The sequence below is a fragment of the Ornithorhynchus anatinus genome, chromosome X5 (genome assembly GCF_004115215.2).
Source record: "Ornithorhynchus anatinus isolate Pmale09 chromosome X5, mOrnAna1.pri.v4, whole genome shotgun sequence".
NCBI lineage: Eukaryota > Metazoa > Chordata > Mammalia > Monotremata > Ornithorhynchidae > Ornithorhynchus > Ornithorhynchus anatinus.
The window spans coordinates 5,550,540-5,569,307 of NC_041753.1; the positions used below are offsets into that span (position 1 = coordinate 5,550,540).

The 18,768-nt window shown below is 59.0% G+C and overlaps 2 protein-coding genes and 1 long non-coding RNA gene across 3 annotated transcripts; 2 read left to right on the top strand and 1 right to left on the bottom strand.

Moving 5' to 3' along the window:
- Position 1: 1 nt before the first annotated feature.
- Positions 2 to 12,233, top strand: LOC114808089 (insulin receptor substrate 1-like; the record flags this gene model as incomplete). Its single annotated transcript, XM_039910879.1, is given in 6 exon segments — positions 2 to 50; positions 9,876 to 10,028; positions 10,093 to 10,214; positions 10,216 to 10,330; positions 11,337 to 11,819; positions 11,851 to 12,233. Coding segments are annotated over 6 exon segments (1,305 nt in total), but the record flags the coding sequence as incomplete, so codon positions are not given.
- Positions 12,234 to 12,284: 51 nt separating this feature from the next.
- On the top strand, positions 12,285 to 15,060 carry LOC114808118. Its single transcript, XR_003756009.2, has 2 exons — positions 12,285 to 12,410; positions 14,291 to 15,060. It is a non-coding gene; the product is annotated as an uncharacterized LOC114808118 (long non-coding RNA).
- A 183-nt stretch (positions 15,061 to 15,243) lies between these two features.
- SAP25 (Sin3A associated protein 25) lies at positions 15,244 to 17,892 on the bottom strand. The gene is made up of 5 exons (XM_039910932.1): positions 17,802 to 17,892; positions 16,993 to 17,060; positions 16,648 to 16,861; positions 16,301 to 16,392; positions 15,244 to 15,666 (listed from the first exon to the last, which is right to left on the bottom strand). Exons 3-5 carry the CDS (start codon positions 16,784 to 16,786, stop codon positions 15,547 to 15,549), a joined length of 351 nt encoding a protein of 116 aa, XP_039766866.1. The 5' UTR covers positions 16,787 to 16,861; positions 16,993 to 17,060; positions 17,802 to 17,892; the 3' UTR covers positions 15,244 to 15,546.
- Positions 17,893 to 18,768: the final 876 nt, after the last annotated feature.

An 18,768-nucleotide genomic window follows, 5' to 3' on the forward strand; every position in this document is an offset into this window, starting at 1 on the left:
GATGGCCCCGGGGACAAACGCCGGCCTCTACTCACTAGATGGGCCGGCCGGTCAGTCCCCCGCCCGCGGCCGTGCCCCGAGTCCAAGGGATGTAGGCACGGCTCCTGCCCCTCAGTCACCGTCTGCTGGGTCGGGGGCGGACCCAGGCAGAGATACAGAAAACGCCGGAGCGGTCTCTCTCCCCCCAAGACCCCGCTCCCACCCTTCAGGGCGGCCGGTCCGAAGGGGGAGCCCGGCTCCGCCGCCCTGCCCCGTCCTGCCCGCAGCCGTCCCGGGCACGGGGGACCGAGGCAGAGAATAGACTCGTTGACTTGCGGAACGGCCGAGAACCCCGGGAGTGCCGAACCGGTGGGGACCAAGCCCGGGAGGGAAGACGAGACTCGCCTCCTTGAGGGCAGGGTCGGGGGGGTCAGGGCACCCGAACGCCAACTCCAGTGCTCTGCACACCTACTAGGCGCTCAGTAAATACCACTGGTGGATGTGATTGATCACCCGAGCCACATGAGCTAACCTGGGAAGGCTTCATGGTGGTGGGGGGTGGGTTCAGGAGAGGTTTAACGGAGGGGAAGGCTGGACTTGGGCATGGAGGAGATCGGAGAGCTTGCTCGCAGAGGAATGGGGCAAATGGCTTTTTCCTGCTGAAGCGAAGGACCACCCCCTCACCATAACTACCCCGGCGGGGGACGACACTGTTTGTGTTTTCCGGCCTAGCCCTGTTGTGCCAACGGGACCGGGGTGGGGGGCAGAGTGTGTGGCTTGTTTGTGTGGGGACACGATCCCAAGCTGTCGGTGTGTCTGGGTAAACACGGGATGGGGGGGGAGGGCAGGCAGAGAGCATCTCTCCCCTGGGAAGAAAAGGAGGGAGAACAGAGAGGGCCGAGGGTCCAGATTTAGGACCTCCCTTCCCTAACTCAGACATGGCGCTGATGATGGTATTAAGTGCGTACCGTGTGTCAAGGACTCTACTAAGCGCCGGGGTGGATACGAGCAAACGGGGTTGGCCACAGTCCCTGTCCCACGTGAGACTCCCAGCCTTAATCCCCATTTTCAGGTGAGGTACCTGAGGCACAGAGAAATGAAGGGACTGGCCCAAGGTCACACAGCAGACCAATGGCGGGGACAGGATTAGAATCCAGGTCCTTCTGACTCCCAGGCGAGGGCTCTACCCGCTAGGCCACACTGCTTCCTCGTGTCTATAATGCGCATCGTCCCTGTAAGGATTGTTCTGTTAAGGGGCTTGCTCTGTGCCAAGCACTGAGCAGAGCCACGGTGGTCTCAGGCCCAACCCCACCATCCCCACCTCTGATTCTGGCACTCTCCACCTGGGACCCAGGTGCCCTGCACCCACTCAGTTCTCCTTCCTGTCTTCCGGGTCCTTCGTGCTCCAGCGGGCCTTGGGTGGGCACAAGGTGAGGAAAAGAAGCAGGACCCAATGGAAAGAGCGCAGGCCTGGGAGTCGGGAGATCTGGGTTCTAGTCCTGCTGTGCTGCTGCCTGCTGCTGTGTGACCCGGGGCAAGACCGTTACGTCTCTGGGCCTCATCTGGAAAAATGGGGAGTTAACGCTTGGCTTGGTGGACGGAGCCTAAGTCTGGGAGGCAGAGGACCTGGGTTCTAATTTCAGCTCTGCCACTTGCCTGCTGTGTGACCTCGGGCGAGTCACATAACTTTTCAGTCCCCTCATCTGCGAAATGGAGATTCAACCCCTGTTCTCTCTTTAACTTGGGCTACGAGCCCCTGGTGGGACCTGATCTTGTAACTACCTCAGCTCAGAGACCATAGTAAGTGCTTAATAAGTATGACCATTATTATTACTATTAGCAGTGGTACTACATGGGCTTAATGGTTAGGGCCCAGGCCCGAGAGTCAGAAGGTCATGGATTCTAATGCCGGCTCCGCCACTTGTCCGCTGTGCGACCTTGGGTTAGTCACTTCACTTCCTCTGTGCCTCAGCTCATCTGTGAAATGGGGATTGAGACTGTGAGCCCTACGTGGGGCAGGGACAGTGTTCAACCCGATTTGCATATATTCACCCCAGTGCTTAGAACAGTGTCTGGCACATAATAAGTGCCTAACAAATACCAGAATTATTTTTTATCATTATTATTATTATTATAATGGTTATTCTCCCTCCCCTTCAGGCTGTGAGCCCCTTGTGCGTCAGGGACAGCGTCCGATCTGATTGTATTGGAGAAGCGGTGTGGCGCCGTGGGTAGAGCACAGGCCGGGGAAGCAGCGTGGCTCAGTGTAAAGAGCCTGGGCTTCGGAGTCAGAGGGCATGAGTTCGACTCCCGGCTCTGCCACTTGTCAGCTGTGTGACCGTGGGCAAGTCACTTCACTTCGCGGTGCCTCAGTTCCCTCCTCTGTAAAATGGGGATTGAGACTGTGAGCCCCACGTGGGACAACCCGATTCCCCTGTGTCTACCCCAGCGCTTAGAACAGTGCTCGGCACATAGTAAGCGCTTAACAAATGCCAACATTATTATTGTTATGTCTCAGGTTCTAATCCCACCTCTGCCACTTGACTGCCGTGTGACTTCGGGCAAGTCACTCGACTTCTCTGGACCTCAGTTACCTCCTCTGTAAGATGGGGATCGAGACTGAGCCCCATGTGGGACCAGGACTACATCCAACCCGCTTCGCTTGTATCCACTCCTGGCACCCAGGAAGCGCTTAACAACTGCCACCGTTATTATTATTGTGTCTACCCAGCCTTTAGTACGGTGCTTAGCCCGTAGCATTTACCGAAAACTGCGATTTTTTCATTATTATTTATTATGACCACCCGGGGGTGGAAGGAGGGTTGCCCCGGGAGCTGTCCTGGTTTGGGGATGAGACCCCGAAGCCCCTTCCCCAGGTGGGCAGGCAGCCCAGGGCAGAGGGGAACGAGGAGGCGGGGCCAGCAGCTGTCAGGGATTTCTCATTCCATGAATCCCACGAGCCATCTTCCTCCGGCTCCCCGCCGAGGTAGGAGGCATGAGGCCCAGTGTCAGCTGAATCCACGCCACCTTCCCTGTGGCCCTCCACCTGACGCTGTTGGTCTGTCTCCCGGTTAAGCGCTTACCGTGCGCAGGGCACTGTCTTAAGCGCTCGGGAAAGTACAGTGCAACAGTAAGCAGTGAGGTTCCCTGCCCACATCGAGCTCACAGTCTTCTTGCTAAGCGCCCATGGGCTTCTAAGCCCTGGGGTGGTTCGAAGTTAATCAGGCGGAACCCCGTTCCCGTCCCACGTGGGGCTCATCGTCTTAATCCCCATTTTACAGGTGGGTCCAGAGACGGGAAGTGACTTTCCCAAGGTCACAGTCGAGGGGCAGGGCTGGGATTAGAACCCGGGCCCTTCTGACTCCCAGACCCGGGCTCCGTCCACTAAGCCAAGCTTGCTTCTTCCTGTCCCCGCCTTTCTCTCCTCGCCTCCGTCGTCCCCCGTGGGAAAACCGAAGTGCCGCCACCACCCTGCACTCTTCTTGCCCCCGTCCGCTCGGGCCGGCCTCGGGGAAAACGATTTTCGGGCCAGAATCGACCCCGTTCACCCGCCGTGGCTTCCGGCCGGCCTCTCTGCCCCTTGCCCAGTCGGGCCCGGTCTCTTCTCCTCCACCCCCAGAAGGGTTAAGTCCGTGCATTCGCCTAGGCCTCGGCCGCTCACTTTTGCCCCACATCACCAGGGCCAGCTGGCCCCTCTTTCTCCCCCTCCCCCCGCCCCAGCTGTCCTCGGCCTTGCCCCCAGCAGCTGTCTCCCGAGCCCGGGACACTGGGACTCCGGCCCAAAACCTGGCCGGCCCCAAACCTGATCGGCAGTTCTGACCTCAAGGCCTCTCGGTCCACCGCTCTGTTGACGGGCTGCCTTGGCCGTGCGCTGGAGCCCGCGGGAGATGCGGGGAGGGGGCTGGAAGGGGGCCCGGCCCGGCCCCCGGAAAGACCATCGGTCTCAGGCCGCGCCACCCTCACGTTTCCCCCTTTCTCCGTCTCCCACTCGATGCGTTCTCTCCTCTCTCACCCTCGTGTGTCTCTGAGGGCCGAGCGGGTGGTCGAGGGCCGAGTCGGAGGCCCGTATCCTATAGCTCTTACGGAGGGGGCGAAGCCCCCTCCTCTGAAAAAAGGCACAGGACCCCAGAGGGGGGGAGGGGGGAGGGCTTCTGACCCAGCCCACGACCCAAAGGGAGGTGACGTGCCGTACCCCTCTTCCGCTTCTCAGGAGTGAGCCCTCTCCATCCCCCCTCCCCACCCCTAAAGCCCCCAGATCACCCCCCACCCACTCAACCAGGTACGTCATTTTCCACCCCCAGGGACCTTTGGTTGCCCTGGCAACACCCACCCGGCCAGCCGGGTTGAGGTGGTGGCGGGCTAGGGTTGCCACGGCAACCAACCAGACGGCTTGTTTGTCTCCATTTTTCCTGGTACCCGGGGTCCACCCGCGGTCACCCCCACCTCCCACCCCCAGCCCAGCTTCCGTTCCCCTCCCAGGACCCAGGAGTCGAGATAGGGTGGAGGGGAAATGGGGTTGGGGGGGGGTGAAAGGAGAGGCTTCGCCCGTGAAATCCGCTGTCACGGGGAGTGAAGGTGAGGGGCCTAGTGGAGGAGGGGGCGGAGCAGGGAGGGACAGCCTCCTGGTTGGGTAGTAAACTGAGTCAGGGATCAGGATGCGAGGCAGGGAAGAGGGAGAGGGCCTGAAATTTGGAGTCTGCATGGAGCAGAGGAGGGGGGTGGGCAGGATGCCGGGGGTGCCTGAGAACGGGAGGAAGAAGCGGCTTAGGGACCTCCTTTTTTAAAAGAAAAATTGGTATTTGTTAGGCGCTTATGTGCCAGGCACTATGCTAAGCGTTGGGGAGGTTACAAGACAATCAAGTTGGACATAGTCCATGTACCACATGGGGCTGACGATCTTAATCCCCATTTTACAGATGAAGGAGCAGAGGCCCAGAGAAGTGAAGTGACTTGCCCAGGTTCACCCAGCAGACGGGGGACGGAGGTGGGATTAGAACCCAGGTCCTCTGACTCCCAGGCCCCGGGCTCTTTCCACTAGGGGATGCTGCTTCTGCTGACCCCGGATCCCTCGGCACCGCCCGCGGAGGGATCCTTTCATTCATTCAATCGTATTTATTGAGCGCTCGGCACTGTACCAAGCACTGGGGAGAGTAATAATAATAATAATGTTGGTGTTTGTTAAGCGCTTACTATGTGCCGAGCACTGTTCTACGCGCCGGGGTAGACACAGGGGAATCAGGTTGTCCCACGTGGGGCTCACAGTCTTAATCCCCATTTTACAGACGAGGGAACTGAGGCACAGAGAAGTGACTTGCCCACAGTCAGCTGACAAGTGGCAGAGCTGGGATTCGAACCCGTGACCTCTGACTCCAAAGCCCATGCTCTTTCCACAGAGCCACGCTGCTTCTAGAACACTAGAACGGGCACATTCCCTGCCTACGGCGAGCTAACGGTCTAGAGGATCACCCAGGGCACCATGGCACTGTCTCCCTTCTTCCACCTGCACCCAGCGGCCGTCCGTTAGGATGCCCCCTTCGTCTCCCAGGACACCCAGAGGCACCCCCTCGGCCTCTCAGCCTGGCACCGTTCATTCAGTAGTATTTATTGAGCGCTTACTACGTGCAGAACACCGGCACCACCTGAGTCAGGGGCCCCGGGCCTTCCTCCTCCAACCCAGCCCGCACACTTGGCTCCTCTAATGCCAACCTGCTCACCGCCCCTCCATCTCCTCCATCTAGCCGCCGACCCCTCGCCCACATCCCGCCTCTGGCCTGGGACGCCCTCCCTCCTCAAATGCCACAGGCCGTGACACTCCCCGCCTCCGAAGCCTTGCCGAAGGCCCCTCTCCTCCAAGAGGCCTTCCCCGACTGAGCCCTCCTTTCCTCCCGCTCCCTTTATTCGGCCCCACAGCACTTATTTACCTAATCATGCATTCGGTCGCATTTATTGAGCGCTTACTGCACGCAGAGCACTGTACTAAGCGCTTGGGAAGCACAATTCAGCAATAGAGACAATCTCTGCCCACACCGGGCTTGCAGTCTTGAATCCGTCATCTATTAATGTCTACCTCCTCTACACTGTAGGCTCACTGCGGGTAGGGAATGGGTCGGTTATATTTTATTGCACTCTCCCAAGCGCTTAGTACAGGCTCTCCACACCGTAAGCGCTCAGTCAATAATACTGACTGACCGATTGGCTGGGCGGGCAGCAAGCCGGAGGCTGGTCCTTCTCATCCTCTCCCCGTTCACTGAGCGCTCTCCTTTGTGGCCATCACTATAATGATAATAATAATGGTATTTGTTGAGCGCTTACTATATGCCAAACACTGTTCTAAGCGTTGGCTCTGGACCTGCCGTTTGGGGACCCCCATCAAGGCATCACTGGGGACACCCTCAGTCTCTCCTGGATGGGGATGGGAAGGGGACACGTTCACGGCCCACACTCCCCGAGGTCTACCCTCGCTCCCTCCCGCTGTGGTCCCTTTCCCGTGGAAAGAGGGAGCGAATGGGGATGGGAAGGGGGGAGTTGGGGTCCCCTGGAAGATTTCAGCATCCTCGGCTCCCCCCAACCGGTCCCCGCAGGCATCCCGTTTGCCCTGAAAGTAGTGACGCCCCCTCCCCAAACCCCAGGGACCCTGCCTGTCGCTAGCAAATAATGACGACGGCCTTTGTTAAGCGCTTACTATGTGCCGAGCACTGTTCTGAGCGCTGGGGTAGATACAAGGAAACCAGGTTGTCCCCCGTGGGGCTCACAGTCTTAATCCCCATTTTACAGATGAGGTCACTGAGGCCCAGTGAAGTGACTTGCCCAAGGTCACGCAGCAGACAGGCGGCGGAGTCGGGATTCGAACCCACGCCCTCTGACCCGAGCTCGGGCACTTTCCACTGAGCCACGCTGCTTCTCTTAGGGCCTGGACTGGAAGTGCCCGGTCGGCAGGACGCCTGGGTCCAGGGAGAAGGATTTGGGGGCGGTGGGGAAACTAGAGAAGCAGCGTGGCTCAGTGGAAAGAGCCCGAACTTGGGGGTCAGAGGAGGTGGGTTCGAATCCCGGCTCCGCCGCCTGTCTGCTGTGTGACCTTGGGCAAGCCACTTCATTTCCTCCGGGCCTCCGTTCCCTCATCTGTCAAATGGGGATGAAGACTAGGAGCCCCACGTTCTGAGAAGCAGCGTGGCTCAGTGGAAAGAGCACGGGCTTTGGAGTCAGAGGTCATGAGTTCGAATCCCAGCTCTGCCACTTGCCAGCTGGGTGACTGTGGGCAAGTCACTTAGCTTCTCTGTGCCTCAGTTACCTCATCTGTAAAATGGGGATTAAGACTGTGAGCCCCACGTGGGACCTCCTGATTCCCCAGCGCTTAGAACAGTGCTCGGCACATAGTAAGCGCTTAACAAATACCAACATTATTATTATTTATTCCCCTTGATTCTATTTATTGCCATTGTTCTCGTCTGTCCGTCTCCCCCGATTCGACCGTAAGCCCGTCAAACGGCAGGGACTGTCTCTATCTGTTACCGATTTGTCCATTCCAAGCGCTTAGTCCAGTGCTCTGCACATAATAAGCGCTCAATAAATACGATTGAATGAATGAATGAACAACCTGATGACCTTGTATCCCCTCCAGCGCTTAGAACAGTTTTTGGCACATAGTAAGCGCTTAACAAATACCGTAATAATTAGGGTAATCATAATTAAGGGCTCAATAATGTTTAAAAAAGGGCTGGTGCCCGGACCCTCTCCCCACCCTCACCCCATCCCACGTGCTCCCGGGCTGCTCCGCAGGGAGGGGAGGGGGCGGGGCGGCCTCGAGGCCTCTGATTGGCTCCCCGCCCCACCGTCCGGCCCGGAGCTGCTCTGTGATTGGTCGCCGCCGAAGGCCCCGCGGTCCTAGCGTCCCCGCCCCTCCCTCCGGGACGGCGACCCCTCCTGGCGGGTTTCCGCAGTGCAGCCCGGCTCCCGCCCTCCGAGAGCGCGCCCCCTCCTGGCCTTCTGCCCGCCTTAGGGGCAAGAGCCCGGGCTGGGGAGGGAGAAGTCGTGGGTTCTAATCCCGCCCCCGCCACTTGTCAGCTGGGCGACTGTGGGCAAGTCACTTCACTTCTCTGGGCCTCAGTTCCCTCCTCTGTCAAATGGGGATAATAATGTTGGTATTTGTTAAGCGCTTACTATGTGCCGAGCACTGTTCTAAGCGCTGGGGTAGACACAGGGGGAATCAGGTTGTCCCACGTGGGGCTCACAGTCTTCATCCCCATTTTACAGATGAGGGGATGAAGACTGGGAGCCCCAGGTGGACCAACCTGATGACCTTGGATGTACCCCAGCGCTTAGAACAGTGCTCGGCACATAGTAAGCGCTTAACAAATACCGTAATAATTATTATTATTCTCCGGGACCCTCCGGCTGCTTCACCCCCACCCCGCCAAACCTCCGCCACTTGTCTGCTGTGCCACCTTGGGCCGGTCACTTCACTTCCCTGTGCCTCAGTGACCTCATCTGTAAAATGGGGATGGAGACTGTGAGGCCCCACGGGGGACAGGGATTGGGTCCAACTCGATTAGTGTGTTTCCACCCCAGCGCTTAGCACAGGGTCCGGCCTAAGCCGCGTGGCTTAGTGGTGAGAGCCCAAGCTTGGGCGTCAGAGGACGTGGGTTCGCATCCCGAGTCTCCCCCTCGTCTGCTGTGTGACCTTGGGCAAGCCACTTCACTTCCTCTGGGCCTCCGTTATCTCGTCTATAAAATGGGGGTGAAGACTGGGAGCCCCACGGGGGACACCCTGAAATACCTTGATGATGCCAGAATTTAAGCGCTCACTATGTGCCGGGCGCTGTTCTAAGCGCCGAGGTGGACACAAGGTTAGCAGGTTGTCCCACGTGGGGCTCCCAGTCTGCATCCCCATTTGACAGATGAGGGGACCGAGGCCCAGAGAAGTGAAGCGACTTGCCCGAAGTCACACAGCTGACAAGTGGCGGGGGCAGGTCTGTATTTACCCCGGCGCTTAGGACAGTGCCTGGCACATAGTAAGCACCTAACAAATGCCATCATATGGGGAAGCAGCGTGGCTCAGTGGAAAGAGCCCGGGCTTGGGAGTCGGTCACGAGTTCGAATCCCACTCTGCCACTTGTCAGCTGTGTCACTGTGGGCAAGTCACTTCACTTCTCGGGGCCTCAGTGACCTCATCTGTCAAATGGGGAGGAAGACCGTGAGCCCCACGTGGGACAACCTGATGACCCTGTATCTACCCAGCGCTTCGAACAGTGCTCTGCACATAGTAAGCGCTTAACAAAATACCAACGTTATTTATTATTATTAAGCGCTTAACAAACACCATCATTAGTAGTAGTCGTAGTAGAGGTAAGCGCTTAACAAATCCCCTCATTATTATTAGTCAGTGCTTGTCAGCTGTGTGACTGTGGGCAAGTCACTTAACTTCTCTGCGCCTCGGCGACCTCATCTGTAAAATGGGGATTAACTGTGAGCCCCACGTGGGACCACCTGATTCCCCCGTATCTCCCCCAGCGCTTAGAACAGTGCTCGGCACGTAGCAAGCGCTTAACAAATACCAACATTATCAGTAGTCGTAGCAGAGGTAAGCGCTGAACAAATGCCATCAATTATTATTAGTCAGCGCTTAACAAATGCCATTTCTTTTAAACTCTCCTCTCCGGCGGTCCCGTCGACCAGCCCGGTCCCCAGGGGGTTAATTTGGGAAGGGAGGGGAGGGGGGGGGAACGGGAATTTCTGGAGCCGCCCCAGGAGCGAAGGGGGAGGGACGAGGTCGGGGTCCCGGGTCGGGAGGGAGGAGCCCCGCGCCCGCTCTCCTGGAGCGCGATTGTGCCCCGGGGCAGGAGCGCGGCGGGCGGGGAGGGGTCCCGGCATGGAGGGCGGAGGAGGGGCGGGGGTCCCAGGGGGTCCCGAGGCCCCGGGCTGGCGCTGCCCCCCGCACGTGCGGCTCTGCGGGCACCTGCGCAAGCCCAAGTCGCTGCGCCGCCGCTCCTTCGCGCTCCGCGCCGACCCGCCCCGGCTCGAGTGCTACGAGAGCGAGAAGCAGTTCCGCGCCTACTGCGCCTGCGCCGCCGAGGCCTCCTCCTCCCCCTCCTCCCCCCCCCGGCCGCCAGGGGCGCGCCGGAGCCCGGGGCGCGCCGCCGCGGCGCAGCCTCAGCCTGGCGGGCGCGTGCACCACCGGCAAGCGGGCGGGCGCGCGCCGGCGCCCCCTCATCGTGCTGCACACCCGCGACGGAGGCCTGGCCCTGGACGACGGAGGGAGGCCTGGCCCTGGACGCCGCCTCCGAGGACCAGCAGCACGTCTGGTACAGCGCCATGCTCCAGCTGCGCAACCGCAACGCCGCCGCCGCCGCCTCAGGTGAGACGTGCCACCCCCTCGGCCCCGGGGGCGCCAGCCCGAGCGCAGTCATCGCAGGTCGGGATCCCCCGATGATCCGCGGCGTGCGATTATCCGCGCGGTGGCGGGACACACACCGATCGGGCGGGTTAATCGGGCGGGTTATCGCGGTTGGCCAGTTATGGGCGCCCAGGCAGAGCGGCGCGGATTGTACGGGGTTGACAGTTCTCGGCGCCCCGGGGTGGTTATCCGAGGCTGGCGGTTATCTCTGCCCGAGGGACGGGGTGGATTATCCGCCACTGTCAATCGTCTCTGCCCGAGGGACGGGGCGGACTATCCGCCGCTGTCAATAATCTCTGCCCGAAGGGCGGGGCGGATTATCCGCGGCCGTCAATTCTCTGCGCCCAGGACAATTAATAATAATAATAACGGTATGTGTTAAGTGCTTACTATTCATTCAGTCGTATTTACTGAGCGTTCACCGCGTGCAGAGCACTGTACTAAGCGCTTGGAAAGTACAATCCAGCAACAGAGACAGTCCCTGCCCCAAACGGGTTTATTATGTGCCCAACACCGTTCCAAGCGCTGGGAGAGAGACTGTAAGCCCGTCAAAGGGCAGGGAGGGACTGTCTCTGGTGCCGATTTGTACATTCCAAGCGCTCAGTACAGTGCTCTGCACATAGTAAGCGCTCAATAAATACTATTGAATGAATGAATGAAGAAGATAAGCAAGTTGGCCACGTGTGCCACGTGGGACTCCCACTCTTCATTCCCATTTGACAGGGAAGTGAGGCGACTTGGCCAAGGTCACACGGCAGTGCAAGTGACCCAGCGGGGATTAGGACCGGGCCCTCCGACTCCCAAGCCCGCGCCCTGGCCACTAGGCCCCACGGACATCGGGGTGGGGTTGGCGGGGGGGGGGGGGGGTCGGATCATCCGCGGTCGTCAATTATCCGCGCCCAGAGCCCTCGGGGGACCCAAGCGTCCCCGACCCGGTCTCCCCCAACGCAGACCCTCTCTCCCCCAGGTGCCAGCAGCCCCGAGGAGGCCGGACCCCCCGCCCCGTCGTTCCAGGAGGTCTGGCCGGTGACCCTGCGCCCCAGGGGGCCGGGGCAGAGCCGGGGGGCCTTGGTCGGGGGTGGCTACCGCCTGTGCCTGGGGAACGGGGCCTTGACCCTGGTGAAGAAGGCGGGCAGGGGCGGAGACCCGCGGGCTGTCGCTTCTGCCGGCCGGGCCCCCGGGGCCGCCGGTCCTGGGGGTGGCCCGGCCCCTCCCGCCGCCCTGGTCCTGCCCCTGCTCAGCGTCCGGCGCTGCGGACACTCCGACGCCTTCTTCTTCCTGGAGCTCGGCCGCTCGGCCCCCACCGGGCCCGGGGAGCTGTGGCTGCAGGCCCCCGACGCCGTGGTGGCCCGGGGCATCCACGAGACCGTGCTGGACGCCATGAAGCGGCTCGGAGGCGGGGCGGCCCCCACCAAGCCCCCTCCTCTGCGCGCCCCGGGGCCGCCCCCCCGCCCCCCCCCCCTCCTCCTCCTCCTCCTCCGATGAGGGGGCGTCCCCGGAGGACGGGGGGACCCGGGCCTCGGGCTCCTACATGGCGATGGGGCGGGGGGCGGATTACGTGCCCATGGGGCCCGGTGAGGCGGGGGGCTACATGGTCATGGCCCCCCCGGGCGGGTCCCCCCTCTCCCCATCCTCCCCCGACTACGTGAACACGGGAGGGTCGCCCCGACCCCACGCTCCCTTCCCCTCCTGCTCCCTCCCGCGCTCCTTTAGAGTCGGGGGTCCGGGCCCGGGGGACGCCCCCGAGGGGGAGTACGTGGCCATCGGCCTCCCGACCTCCGACTACGTCCCATGGCCCCGGGGAGGGGGGACGGACCCCCAGCCCCGCTCCCGGCCCGGGACCCCGGCCTCAATTACATTGACCTGGATTTGGGGAGGGGGAAGGGCGGGGGAGGGGCCGGGGGACGGACACCTGCCTCTGCCCTTCAGCCTCCTCCTCCTCCTCCTCCTCCTCCTCCTCCTCCGGTCCGGCCCGGGGGGCCGCAGGGGTACGCCCGGATCGATTTCCACAGGAGCGGGGAGCGGCCCGGCCGGCGGAGAGGTAAAGGGGGCAGGGGACTCGGGGGGCGGGGGCCTGGTGATGCCCGTTTCCTCGTGTTGTTGTCTCCCCCCCACTGACTGTGAGCTTGTCGTGGGCAGGGATGGTCTCTTATCATTATTATTCCTAATAATAATAATGATATTCGTTAAGCTATGTGCCAAGCACTGTTCTAAACCCTGATTACAAGGTCACCAGGTGGTCCCACGTAGGGGTCCCAGTCTTCATCCCTATATATGATTATAATAATAATTATGGTATGTGTGAAGTGCTTACTATGGGCTAAGGACTGTTTTAAGTGCCGGGGTAAATACAAGGTAAGCAGGTTGTCCCACGTCGGGCTCACAGTCTTCATCCCCATTTGACAGATGAGGTCACTGAGGCCCAGAGAAGTGAAGGGACTTGCCCAAAGTCACCCAGCAGACAGGCGGAGGAGCGGAATCGGCACCCACGTCCTCTGACTCCCAAGCCCGGGCTCTTGCCACTAAGCCACGCTGCTGTATTGTACTTTCCCAAGCGCTTAGTCTAGTGCTCTGCACACAGTAAAGGCGTAATAAAGATGATAGAGAAAGAAAAGAGAAAGGAAGGAAGAAATAAAGAAAGAGAAAGAAAGAAAAGAGGAAGGAAGGAATAGAAAGAAAGGAAGAAAAAAAAAGGAAGAAAGAAAAAGGAAGGAAGGAAGGAAGAAAAAGGAGAGAAAGAAAGAAGGAAAAGAAGACTGGTGGGAGCCAAGGCCCGGGACGGGGAGGGGGTGAGGGGAGGGCAGAGCGAGGCTTGGGTAGGGTCCAGGTGATCTTTGCCATTTACCTCCTTGCTCCTGGCCCCAGCTCCAACCAATCTTAGTGCCTGGTGGAGGGCGGGGATGAGGGCTCAGACGGGTTGATTTACTTTTGCTTATATAATATCTGTGGTATTTGTTAAGCGCTTACTATGTTAAGCACTTACTATGTGCCAAATACCTAAGCGCCGGGGCAGATTCAAGCAAATCGGGTTGGACACAGTCCCTTATCTCACGTGGGGCTCACGGTCTCCATCCCCATTTTACACATGAGGGAACTGAGGCCCAGAGAAGGGAAGTGTCTTGCCAAGGTCACACAGCAGACACGTGGCACGGGATTAGAACCCATGACCTGTCTCCCTCCCCGCCCCACCCCTTGCTCTGCACACAGTAAGCCCTCAGTACATTCATTCAGTAACATATGACCGAATGAATACACGTGCCCACACTCATAACACATTAAGAGTGTGAGTCCCATGTGTTGGAACCGTGTCCAACCTCATTTCCTTTTATCTACCCAGTGCTTAGAACAATGCCTGACACATAGTAAGCCCTTCAGTAACATACAACTAGACCCCATGCTCCCTCTCAACTCCAGACCCCGACCTCGTGACCAGGTCAACTACTTGGGGAAGGTGGGGTACAATCAGTTGTTGGGGAGGGAGAGCATGAGAAGCAGCGTGGCTTCATGGAAAGAGCCCCTTCTTGGGAGTCAGAGGCGTGGGTTCCAATCCAGCTCCTCTACTGTTCAGCTGTGTCCTTGGACAAGTCCCTTCACTTCTCTATAACCTCAGTGACCTCATCTGTAAAATGGGGATGAAGACTGTGAGCCCCACGTGGGCAACCTGCTTACCTTGTATTTCCCTAGCGCTTAGAACAGCCCTTGGCCGATAGTAAGTGCTTAACACATACCATAATTATTATAATCATCCCCAATCACTTGAAGGAACCCCATGTGCTAGTCCTAGATCCAGTGATTGTCCCAGCAGGAAGGGGAAAGGGAATTGGGCCTGTGTCCTTGCTGCTCCCTTTACACTGTACCCCTTTAAGGGATCACCCCTCCTTGCCCCCACCAAATATTCTCTCTGTCTCTCTCCATCTCTAGACTGCTGATCTCTCACCGCCTCGCCCCGTGGCAGCCCCATGCAGATAAAGTGACCTCGCTTTATGGATGGTGGGGGAATTGTTTCTCATCTCCTTTCCACCTCTATGTGCCTTCACCACCCCCCCACAACCAAAGCCCTTCACTCGCTCGGTTGCTGCTGCCCTTCCTAGGAGACTTCCCTCCAAAGTACAATAGGAGGTGGGGAGGTGGAGACCTCTCCCCCTTCCCCCAACTCACACCTGAGACAGCTTGGCCCTCGGTTTCCCAGCACCTCTGCCTCTAGGGAAGTGGGGGATTGAAGATGGATCACAGCCTGCCCAGCCTTGGATCCTGGGACTACTTGGAGAAAGTGATATTACGCCATTTTGACGCGTTCCCTCGCCCATTGTTAGGTAGGGATTGTCTCCATCTGTTGTCAAATTGTACTTTTCAAGCACTTAAGTACAGTGCTCTGCACGGAGTAAGCACTTAATACAATTGTACTAATACCAAATTCAGCCATCCTGACCTTAAGTAGAGAAGAGGGCATCTTGGGGAAAATCCCCCTCCCTCCTCTCAGTGCCCAGAGAACATGAACCCTACCCCCACCTGAGTGGGAAGCTGATATTTCACAGGTTAAACCTCTCCTCTTTCCTGGGAGAAGCAAGAGGGCCTTGACCTCCTCCATTGCCCAACCCCAAAAAAAACCAAACCAAAAAACCAACTCAGCAGGGGCAGACTGCAAAAGGAGATTGCATCCCCCACTAATAAACAGTCAACTGGTCAAACTGGAAATGCCCTGGTGACTATTGGTAAAGGGAGAGAAGGGGGGGATGCACAGGAACTGAAGACAGGGAAGTCATGGGGGACATAAGGGGAGGGGTCCATAGGGCTGCCTCCCCCCCACTTCTTTCCACTCTACTCATTCCCCCTACCGCCCACCTCCTTTGGCCCCACTCAGGAGGACAGCTGCATTGATTAAAAAAGAAACTTTATTGAATATCAGTACAAACCACAACAATTACAAAAAGAGGGTGGGGGAGTGACTGCCTCCCCACTATAAACAACATCATCTACCTTGTGCCCCTAACCTGCACCCCCACTGGCCCTCTGCTTGCAGGGGTGAGGGGAGGTACCCAGGGGATTATGCAGACTGGTCACCTCCACTCCGTGTGTCGGTGGGATCGGGAGATGAGTGGGAGGTGGTCAAGGAAGGGGAGGTGGTCAGCGGGGGCACCGCCCCGGGCCCGGCCTGACATCCAGCTCCAGGAGGCCTGTCAGCGCCCGCCAGCTCTGGCCCTGAAAGCCAGGTTGGGGGGCGGGCAGTGGGGGGGTGGGGTGACCCGGCAGGCCATGATGGGCGGTGGGGTCCTCAGCCGCAGGGACCCCCGGGGCTGTAGGAGAGACACAGATGCAGAGGTCAGGGGGTGGCATGGTTCTCCAAGTCATCCCATCCCCAGTTCTGCTTGAGATCACTCAGTCCTCCACCCTGCCTTCAGGAGGAGGAGGAGGAGGAGGAGGAGGAATGGGTAGGAAGCAGAATATCAGTGCTCCTCTTCCTTGTTTACTAGATTTGCCCACTCTGAGGGCTTTCCAGAATCAGGCTTGGGCCTGGCCTGCAATCTGGTCCTCACCCTCCTACTCCGAACACCCTCCCCACATCCTCGTAGCCTTTAAGCTCCATTGTGGGCAGGGAATGTGTCTTATCTACTATTGTACCCTCCCCCAAGTATTTACTACAGTGCTCTGCACTTGGTAAGTGCTCAAATACAACTGACATCAGTAGACCTGTGGAGGAGAGATGCCACAAGGTCTGCCTGCTCGACACCCTCCCCCCCCCACCCCCTGCCACGTGAAAGCCTTCCCAGCTCAGACAGGATGAGGCTAAGGGCCTGGCCCCAGGGCAAGGAGGTTGTCTTCCCCCCACCTTGCCCCATCCCCAGGATTTGGGGGAGTCCCTGGACACTTGGCCCCAAAAGCCAGAGCAACTGAGGAAACTGTTGGAGGCAGGGGATGACTCGGTCCTCACTGGGGGGGCTGGTTGACGTGCAGCATGATCCTCTGGCCAGGGGGCAGCAGGGGGTCTGACATGAAGAGTTCATGGCGCGAGAGAACAGGGATCCCTGGGGGGGTTGGGGGACAGAGTAGATGTGGATGGGGGGTTGGGGGGACAGAGTAGATGTGGACGGGGGAGCAAGGAGACAGGAAGAGTGGAACCAGGCCTTGCAAAACTTCAACCCCATCACTGGGGTGGAGGGCAGGGCTTAAGGTGGGAGGCCAAGCCAGGGGTCACCCATGGGGGTGCAGCTGAGAGGGAGTGTAGGTGAGAGGGGTGTCAACCTCAAGTGTCCAACATCCCCTCTCACTGGTATGCTTACCTCCCTCGCCCCCAGGGCCATGATGCGGGGGTGCTGGGCCGCAGGCAGGACGATGACTACCTCTGTCCATCCTGGGGCCATGGCTCCCCAAGGCACCCCTGTCCGGAGGCAGCAGCAGCGGGGAACGGGGGTCCAGCATTTCATACAGTGGGGCGAAGGATGGGTGGGGCAGGGTCCGACAGGAAAAGGAACTGCCTTGCCCCAGAGGGGGCACCTGGAGATAGTTAAAAGACAAAAAAAAAGCCAAACATGCAACCCTGGCAGCCTCCCTCTATCCCCCTGTCCCCCCCTAAACCTGGACCCTGTTTCCTCCCTTTCGTCAACTCCCCCCCACCCCAGACTCACCTGCCCCACCACCTTTACCACGTCATATTCGGGGTCCCACGGCGCTGGCCGCCTCTCCAAAATAGAAGCTGCAGGGGATGGGGGGGGGGGGGAGAAAAAAAGATGGGGGTGAAGGAGAAAATTGAGGGACTGGAGAAAGATGGCTGGGGAAATTGGGGGGGGGGTGGACTAGTGGTCATAAGTCAACAGGCAGTGTGGTCTAGTGGCTAGAGCACAGGCCTGGAAGTCAGGAGGACCTGGGATCTAATTCTGAGTTCCACCGGTCTGCTGTGTGACCTTGGGCAAACTACTTCTCATTGCGGGCAGGGAATGTGCCTGTTATATTGCACTCTCCCTAGTACATAAGCGCTCAATAAATAGGATCGACTCACTGACCTCATCTGTTAAGTGTGGATTAAAACTGAGCACTCAGGTGGAACATGGATTATGTCCCAACCTGTTTTAACTTGTATCTACTCCAGTGCTTCGTGCAGTGCCTAGCACATAAGCACTTAAACAGCATGGCCCCGTGCATAGGCACACCAGGCCTGGGCATCAAGGAGATCGTGGGGTTTTAATCTGCCTGCTTGGGGGACCTTAGGTAAGTCACTTCACTTCTCTGTGTTTCAGTTACCTCACCTGGAAAATGGCAATTGAGAACTAAGAGCTCCAGGTGGGACAGGGACCGTGTCCGATCTGATTTTCTTGGATCCACCCTAGCGCTTAAAACAGTGTCTGGCACACAGTAAGCGCTTAATACTATTGTTATTCTTCAGCAAAAAAATCAAACCAGAGAACTGAGGGTTGGAAGGCACATCAGTGTCACTTACCAGGCTGGGAGGGAGTCGATCCCTTCGGGGGCTGGCGGTATTCAGGAGCCAAGGGGGTGTAGGGGTGGAGACGGACAGTTTGAGGGCTGTGGAGAGAGCAGGGGGAGGTGGGGGCGGGTTAAGGAGAGGTGGACTCCAGACCTCCCCCTCCACCCCCCAGCGAGCCCTCCCACGTTTGCACGGGCTTTGGGGGACACCCACACTGTCCGGGGGGCCTTCTCCGCTCCAAGAGACTTTCATTCTCCAAGATCAGCCTTCATCTTGCTGGTCACAGCGGCCTCGGCGACAGCAGTCTCCAACCTCTTCCATCTTCACCTTCTTCTCCACCACCTGCTCCAACTTCTCCTCCTCCTGTTTCACCCGCTCCACCTCCATCTTCTTTGCTTCTTCCACGTGTTCCCCCTCTTCTTCTACCTTTCCCCGCCTGTTCATCTTCTCTTCTACCCCCTTCCCCGCCTGTTTCCACCTTCTCTTCCTACTTTCTCCTGCCTTCTGCCACCTTCTTCACCTCTTCCACCTCTTTTCCTCCCACCCCTTCCTCCGGCCCAGAGGGCGACCAGGGCAGCATCCTGAACTTGGGGTGGAGGTGATGAGGTGGGGGGTGAAGGGGGCGAAGGCTTGAGAGGTGGAATCTTGGGGGACGCAGGTAACGGCTACCATCCCCCAACACCCCTCCCCGCTTTTAACCGCCCCCTGGCGACCTCCCTCACCTGGCTTGGCCCTCCAGCCTCGCAGCAGTTGAGGGGGGGGAGGTGGGCCCCACTTTTTATAAGCGCCCCCGCCCGGGAAGGAGGCGCTAAAAGGGCGGGTCCTGCACGGGAAGGAGGTGCTAAGGGGCGGGGGGCCGGGGCCGCTAACGCTAACACTCACGTTGCGGCTAGAGAGGAGCAGGCCCGAACCCCGGCGAGAGTGCGCCCCTGACGGTGGTTGGGAGGAAAGCGGCCCTTCCGGGGGACTTGGGCGGGGA